The sequence below is a fragment of the Olea europaea genome, chromosome 14, assembly GCF_002742605.1.
Source record: "Olea europaea var. sylvestris chromosome 14, O_europaea_v1, whole genome shotgun sequence".
Classification (NCBI taxonomy): domain Eukaryota; kingdom Viridiplantae; phylum Streptophyta; class Magnoliopsida; order Lamiales; family Oleaceae; genus Olea; species Olea europaea.
Window position 1 is genome coordinate 4,929,980 of NC_036250.1, and position 9,016 is coordinate 4,938,995.

The 9,016-nt window shown below is 32.8% G+C and overlaps 1 protein-coding gene across 1 annotated transcript; it reads right to left on the reverse strand.

The window, feature by feature from the left end:
* Positions 1-3,075: 3,075 nt before the first annotated feature.
* On the reverse strand, positions 3,076-4,956 carry LOC111408875. Its single transcript, XM_023038690.1, has 2 exons — positions 4,551-4,956; positions 3,076-4,447 (listed from the first exon to the last, which is right to left on the reverse strand). The coding sequence occupies exon 2, from the start codon at positions 4,439-4,441 to the stop codon at positions 3,266-3,268; it is 1,176 nt and encodes a 391-aa protein (XP_022894458.1). The 5' UTR covers positions 4,442-4,447; positions 4,551-4,956; the 3' UTR covers positions 3,076-3,265.
* Positions 4,957-9,016: the final 4,060 nt, after the last annotated feature.

A 9,016-nucleotide genomic window follows, 5' to 3' on the forward strand; every position in this document is an offset into this window, starting at 1 on the left:
CGTTAGCCGTCCATATCGTGGAATGATGGCTAAAACTATTCCCATAAGGCATGTAATTCAAGACATCGAGCATTTGATCCTTCTCAAGACTCTACAAAAATAAGGTCATCAAACTAGAGCCTTGTTTGAATTTCATTTTTTCTCTTTCCTTTCCATTATTTTTTCTCCATTATTTATTTTCAATCACACATTTTTCATTAAAATAATATTACATGCAAATCATTTTTTTTTCATTTTTTTAATCATACATTTTCCATCAATTTACTATTTCATAATACACTACAAGAAATTAATGAAGCTTAAACATGGTCTTGTTTGATAGGCATACTTTTTTATTCTAAGATGTTATTCTTTCATTTTATTTCAAAATTTATCCGAATAAGTATGAAAGAGTGGTTAATCATCGTTACGCCCAAATAGGCTAATTGATCGATCAATTTACATGTACAACTTATCTATCAAGTGGATGTTTATCTCATGAGTATAATTAATTTATAAATACTCAAATCATTTTTTTATCCATGCATATTTACAAGTATTATCACTTATTTAATACAGTAAAACGAATTAATAGCTTGTTTGAGCCCCATTAATTAGAAAAAATCATTTTTCAATAGTATTTTGATATCATTTCAACCACACATTTTTAATAAAATAATATTATGTGTAAATTTAAAACTTTTCTTTAATTTTTAATCACACATTTTTCATTAATACACTATTTAAAAATTTATTTTTTTCCTCTAAAATGGAGCTCAAACAATGGCCAGGTGTGGAGTGGTTTGAGGGGGGTGTCTAATCACGCTACACAAATATTGGGTTTGATATCAGGGATGACCGCATGCACGCACATAAGATCGGACATTATTTTACTTACACGGAACCGCACATCGGACATTATTTTATTTACACGGAACTGCACATCCATTTGAGTGCGCGGTCATCGATACTGTCATTCTTGCTAGTTGTTTGGCTTTATTCATGGCAGGATAGAGCTGCGGATGGCAAGAGACATGGGATATTAAATGTATAGATTTGATTGAGAAGAGAGGAACATTCATGATTGCAATTTACCAGTTTATTCTCTTGTAAGGGTCCCACCATGATTTTATATACTGTGTCACATGTCATCACCATCCTATCAAACAGCTACCAAAATCTACTCAAATCCCATCTCTTATAATCATCTTGTTTTTTACCCCCAACTATGTTTAATTTTATCATTATGTGTTCATTTGAATTATTACACCACTCATTTTCACATCAATTTCCCAAATCTTATTTTTAATCATTTCACCACCCCACAATTTGGCAGTATTTTTTTCTCAAGTTAATTAACTCTATATTCCAATTTACCTTCTTCATTTTTTCTTATGTGTGAAAAAGAGTCCATCTTGTTGCGAGAAAATCAAAGTTAAGGACCCGAAGTTAGAGATTTGAACAACCCACACTATAAGTTGAGAGACTAGAAATGAAATCGACCCAATAACATTCTTACTTTGTAGGAGTAAAAATGTCACTTCAAAAAAAAAAAAAATCCCAATTGTTTAAGATGGATTTTTGATTGAACTTTTCGAAGTACACATGTAATATTTGGATGTGCTTCCCAACAACACTAACATGTGAACCTTTGAAAAATTAACAAGAAGTTGCTTTTAATGACATTCAAATGTGTTGAAATTTTAATCTCTATTCGATTTTGATTATTAAAAACTTTTTATTAACTTTCCAAGAAGAAAAATAGTTAGAATCAAGAGGATGGTAATGACTAAAGAGTAATAAATTAGAATGTGTGGTTAAAATTAAATTTTAACTTTGACCGGACAATAAAACTATAAAAGTAATTTTTATGTTACTATTAATTTTTCCAATCAAATGCTTAACTATCGTTTTTCATTTTCCTTATCTTGCAAGGGCAAAAACGTCATTGCAAGTGAACAAATGGCCACTACGTGTTGCCTATTTAGGTTGAAAACAGCTTACCACCTTGCAGTTAAATCCAGAAAATAGATTAGCTTAATAGCCGAGCTGTACTACGATCTGTGTGGGGGCAATGACTGAAATTATTTCAATCTTTAATATATTTTACTACTAATTATAAATTAGAAAATAATCAAATCATTACATTACTAGAACAAAAGTGTATAAAGACTATTTCAGCAAAGAAATTCTCTTCAAAAACATATGCAAGATTAGATTGGAACTTAAAAAACTTTCTACAAAAATCAATATTAGTACCAAAAAATAATATTATGTACAAAAATAGTGATGGAACTTTAAGTATTAGATTTGGAAATTATAATTTTCAAGTAGAACAGACACAGCATAATGAGGAAGAAAGGAGAATGTAGATATTTTGAAATAGAGGACTATGAAAGTGAAGACGAAATTAATATTTTAGATGAAAATAGTGAAAAAGAATTTAGATATATAGATATGAAATATTATAGAAATCTTATATATATATATATATATATATATTTATTTATTTATTGGGACATATGAAATGTTTGGATCACGAGCTTAGCACATTTTATTTTCACTACATTTTTCAGTTTGCCTTAGTTAATGACAAAGCTTCACAACATTAATAAATTAATAAGTTCATTATAATTTTTTTAATCACATACAATGATCGATGATTGGTATTTGAAATTTACTCATGCAAAGGTTAGGATTTTTTTAATATTCTTTTGGACTTTTCAGAAATAAGTTTTGCTTCAAAGGATAAAAATATTGAAACAAAAAAGTATACAAAAGAAAATGACCCAACAATTTTCTGTATATTAAAGTTATCAGCAAGTCACATGATGAAGTTTGTCAGTTTGTAAATAACTTATAAATTTGGGTAATAGCGGCTTAGTATTTTCCACAAGCAAATGAACCGTTTGTAACTTGAGACTAATTCCAATATTAACCAGGACATTGACATTGATATGTGTTCCGTTTTCCGATACTGTCTACCATATAAGTACTAACATTTGTGAACTTTATTTGGAAATACTCAAGTATTTTTACTGATGAAATCTAGCAAAGTTCTTACACAATTTAATTAATCATAGTACCACAAGAACATTATCTGGAAATAATTCACAGTGGATTCTTTACTAGCAAGATGATGAAAATAATACAGGAAATTAAAACTCAAAAAAGTTACTTTCAATAAGTTATCCCCTAATTAAGATGGAGTACATGCATTCCATAGGCAAAAACAAAATATTCATTGTGTATTGTAATTGTGATTCTTGATTACACTACAAAATATTTAATCGGAAGGGCAAATCCATGAACTCACCGTACCATCAGCAGCTGAAGAAACATTTTCAAGTACTTTATCGGAATGAAATTCTGAAGTAATATTTCCACCAAAAGTTCTTATATTTTCTTGTATATTCCCTTCAGTCCTTCCTTGAGCACCAGCAGAAGTACTTTCTAAATTTGAAAACCCACTGAGATTACCTTCAACTTGTCGATCATGGCTCATTTCCAAAGTACCAAAAGCCTGTCCTAACTGATTCTTAAGTGAAGGAGAATGCAGGAGAGGCTGAAGTTGAAGAGTCTGATTTTGAAAATTCAATAAGTTGTGGGGTTGTTTTGGAATCAATCCAAGATCAGAGGGTAGTTGGAAATTATTCGAATTCAAAGAGCCAACATTTGCAGTCGAAATATTAGTACTGGACACTATAGCATCAATCATATTAGAGTTGAACAAGGGAGAAGAAGATGATGGCAGAAATGGCGATGGTTGTACCTTTTGGGTTGAGGGTCGAAGAGGATACAGGGATCCAAGTGTGCCCAAATGACCGGACCTCGCAGTGGAGAGGAGATCAAGCCGCCGTGAATACGGTGGACCTGAAAATGGAGCTGCCGGGATGCCCGTAAATTCCTGCACCATTTGCCTGAAATTTGTGGTGTCAGTCGTCAGCACCGTCGTGGGCGCCCGCCGTGAAGCTCTTGGCCGTTTCTTAGGATTCTTGATTGCACTGTTGGGTTGTTGATCAAATTGTTCTGAACCGGCATGTGCTGTCAACTGTACGGATTGTGCGGTTGGGAACTGGCCCTGGCCCTGGCCCGGGCCCTGCTGTGTACTGTTTGGTCCTTGGGAATTCACAAGATTCTGGGTTCTTGATGATGATCCTGTTAAGTTTCCAAAGTGGCCATAATTGGATTGATCAGATCTTAAACTTCTGGTCCAAACAAGATCATTATTGTATTGAGTATTCGCATTTGGATTAGCCGATGACTGTTGGATAAATGCATCAAGGTTCGAACGAGGATCGAAGAAATTGTTCTGTTGGGACATAAACGGTGGCTGTTGGCCTGATATTGAACCAAAATGGCCGCCGGGATTCAAAAAAGACGAAATCGACTCACCCCGTGAATCATATTCGTCTTCACCTCCACTCGACGATTGCAAACTACCGCTGTTACCAGAATCCATAACTCTCTAACCAGACCCAAAAAAAAAATAAAAAAATGGAAGAAGCAAAAATATAAACTTAACTCTAATAAAACCTATAAACAAATGAAAAGGGAGAATCTGAACATACCAATTACGAGATCAGTGAAAAACAACCCAAGAAATGCATGAAAAAGGCATAAAAGACAAATTTTCCTGGTCCTGGAAACCTTTTCCTTTTCTATTTCTGCTTAATCCACGTGTGTCGCCGAACTAGGGTTTGTGAAAGAGGAGAAAGAAAAAAGAAGAAAGAAGAGAAGAAGAAGAATAAATAAGCTTTCGAGGGAGGCTCTAAAAGAGAGGCAGAGTTGAGTTTACGTTTTCACATAGAAAAGATCCACTTTAGAGAACTGAGGCGGTGGGGCCGCCATTGGAGGAGAGCTAGGAAGCTGCCGGTAGGTGGCGACGGGTCAAACTCAAATACACAGATGGATAGAGATAGATATGTATATAGAGAAAGAGAATGGTTGGCCAGTTTGATGTTGAGTGTGAAATGAAGAAAAGGATGTAAGGAAAAAATGATTCAGGAAATTATCAGATTAAATGGAAAATTATGAGGAAAAAAAAAATAAGAAAAAATAAGTGAAAAGGAAAAGGGAATAAAGTAATAGGTGGTTAGGCTAATTAAGGTAGCTTTAAAAGATGGTTAACAAGGACAAGATAGATTCAGACCGCCGCATGCAGCCACCACCTGCGGCCGGTTCATTTCTTACTTAATTCATTTAATTTTTTTTCAGTCTAAAAGATTATTCGAATATTAAACAGAAAAATTATATGCTTTGATTCTTGCCTTTTTAATTTTAACAAGTGTCTGGAATATTCATTATGGCGTCCCTTCATTGTATAAATATTTCAAAAATAGAGAAAATTATAATGTAATGAATTAATAGAGCATTTAGCCAAAAAGTGATCTTTTAGGATTGGTCCGTGGTGCTCCCACCTATGCTACATATTCAATCAATGTTGTCGCGTATAAATAAGGTGCACGGAGTATTAATGGCCTGGCCAAAAAATTTCACGAAGAATTCAATTTTATTTAAGAAGTTGTTTCACTCATTAGTTTCAATATAATTTGACTTTTTCATTTTATGATGGCAAGTTTTATAAAGCTCTTGTTTGATTTCTATTATTCTCAAAATACATATTTTTATTTATTCTTTTTAATCACACATTTTTTAATAAAATAATATTAATGCAAATTCAAAATATTTTTGTTTTTTTTAATTATATATTTTTCATCAATTTACTATTCCAAAATGTATTCTTAGACAAAATGTGGCTCAAACGTGCTCAAACTGATGAATTGTCTTTCTTCGACCTTTTATTTCATCTAAGCCCAAAATATATATAATTAAACAACGAAAGCATGGCAAATTATCATGTATAGCGTGATTGACGATTGAATTTAGGTTCTTATAATGTTGGGACGTTGATCCTCTCCACTTGAAGGATTCATTAAACTATAATATGTTTGTTAACATTGAAAAAACTTAAAAAACTTATATAATTTTTATGCCAAAAATTAGAAACCTTATTTATGGAGTTAGTTTCAACTATACAAATGATTTGTTCAAAGCATTGTAGAAACAATTAAAAAGAGAGTTGAAAAAAATTTCATTGAAAAAATTTCGCCTATCACGATAATATAGATAAAAAAAAAATTATATGTTAACACTTATTATTAATAAAATCTTTAATAACATATTAAAGAAATATTTGACTCATATTTATAAATATTTTCATTTACACATTTTAAGACTGTGGTTACCGCCGCTTGCAGCCACCACTACCGCCTGGTCACTTCTCCCTTTATTCAATGTTAATTTAAAAAATGAATAAATCTTCCTATCCTAAGTTGGGGATAGGGTTAAAAACAGGAGCACCACATGAAAGAGCACCTGAGTTAAAAACAGGAGAGCCCCATGGAGGGGCACCATGAGGGGCACAGGTGCCCCTCCAATAGGGGGTGCCATATGTTTTTAACCCTATCCCCAACTCGAGATAGGGAGCATCTCTCTTAAAAAATTGTACGAATATTAAAGAGATTTTTTTTATAGTATTTATATACGGTATGTATTAATGCCCACTTCCATTCTTCCACTTGATGCTATACCATATGATAAGACAAAAAGTGATGCGAACTGAGTGTTTTATGGAAACATGTGATCATACTAAAAGAATATAAAATAATTCAAAATCTAAATAACTCAAAATTTGACCAAGTCAAAACCAAGAAAATTTGTTATAGAAATTGAAAATTAATACGAGCTGAGAGCAACATGTTACGGGATTTTTGGTCGTCACGTAACGTCTTCGTGAATTGGAACCCATAATATTTATTTCCTGAAATTCTTACGTATGTTTTGTAGTAATTAATTAATTAAATATTTAGGTTTGTTTCATGTTGTAAATAAAATAATGGATCTGTCCCCTTAAAATCCTCACATGATCTTACTTGATATGTGAAGTGTGTACATATTTTAATTAATCAGCAAATTGCCAATTAATAACGTTTTAGATTGATTAGTTCAACCAAAATCTAGTTAGCTCCAACTATATAAATATTAGGTACTCCCATTTACATATAATCCAACTATATAAATATCAAATGATTTATAAAAGAGATTTATGCATTTCAATTCAAAAATGTATTGGATGGAATCTCTGGTTTTTTTAATAATAATAATAATATGAGTTTAGCCTTTTTTTTTTTAATAAGAATAAAATTTTTAAAAATTCAAATTTCAGAAAACAAAAAGTTTAAACGAATAATTCAATTCGTTTAAAATTTAAAAGTGTAATTGAATTTATAGAATTCATATATTTGTCATCATCAAGTTGCTGCTTCTATATAATATTCACGGCTATTGGCCAAACCTACTAATCAAATCCCAAGCTCGAGAGATCCGAATTCCTTTTGCACACGGAACGAATAAAAAATTGCGGCCATTAGGTGGCCATCTGATGGATAGATTCTTCCTTTCTCATATTCTTTTTTTCTTTTGTTTTTGTTTGAAAATTATCAAAAGAAAAATGGTAAATAGTATAAGATAAAAACTAATTATAAAAGTTCCGTATCAATTATTGCTATGTCACTATCAAATCATCAATTCAAGCATGCTACATGTGCAATAGAGATTGACAATCCCCGTTAGCAACCACATACATGAGAGGGAAGCCCACGATAAATTAAAAAAAAAAACTTGGGCCCTCCCTTTTGTGAGTATGTTATCAACAAGGATTGTCAACCACGGTTGTAAAATTAGCAAAATTCATATCAATTGGAATGGTCCATCATAATATTGATATAATTAATGGGAATGATGTCCACCTAGTAATATGTTGTGATATTCAACTGATGTGTGATTCCTGAGGGTATCTAGTTGCCTTCTTCCTACTTGCACTAAAGGAGTCTTACAATGGCATGAAGTAAGAAGTTAGGAAGATTGGAAGCTAGCAAGTGAGAGAGCTTTTTCTAATCACAATTGCTTAATTGGCTCCTTTTTTAAGTGTGACTTCAATGGCATGTGGTTGTGGCAAAACAACATTTAAAAAGCTTCACTTCTGGCAACAAGTTAGGCACAATGGGATACAATATTATCACAATGCACACACACCTTAAGTCTGTCAAATCGTGACATAAAATACTTTCAACATCACATCATGCTTTTTCGATCTCCTTTATGAGAATTTCACCAGGTAAAGAAACCCATATGTGTCTCTTGCACCCAATCCAAAAACGTTAAGCGTGTGATATGTTTATGTAGATTTAGCCATTTGGTCCATTTATGTATCGTCCATTTGAGATAAAAGTCAGAGATTAGTGTGGGCATTATGTCAAGAACTCAAGAATACACAAAGTATAATCGAAAAATCACAGTAAAATATTACAGACTAAAATCGAACATTGACACAAGATGTCATCGACTCATGGGCTCAGAAAATTCATTGAACCCTTCTGTACATCGATAAAACACCCAAGAAAACCCCAAGAATCCCACACGAGAAACACCAAATGCAGCTACTTCAACAAGACCGAATAAAAACCCCCAGAACATATATCAACCCTCTCACTTCACAAAGAATCAATTAGATTCACTCAGTCACACAAAAAAATAACCCCAAATCACAGAAGATTTCAAAGGGAACTCGAAGAAGACGAAGGAGAAAGCAACCAGAAAGTCTATGGTTTCTAAAGAGTTCAAGAGATGGCAGAAAATAAAATGCTTAGCCAAGGGCAACCCTTAAGACACGCTATTTATATAAAGGCCATCTAACCGTAGATTTAATTAGAGGGATCTAATAGTCCTGGAGCAGCACACATGGCCTCTAGTTGGGCTCGGGTTCTTGGGCTCACCAAATGTGTTATCGGGCGATGGAGTGTAGTATCTAAATAATTAGGCCTGAACCCAATTTCATCATAGCCCAATGTTTGAGTTATAATGCCAAAATTGGCATCACAACTCAAACACTCTCCACCTTGATGCCAATGACTCAAACAGGACTCATCACACAGGAAAAATAATAACTCTAGCATATCCTTTATTCAGGTTCCTT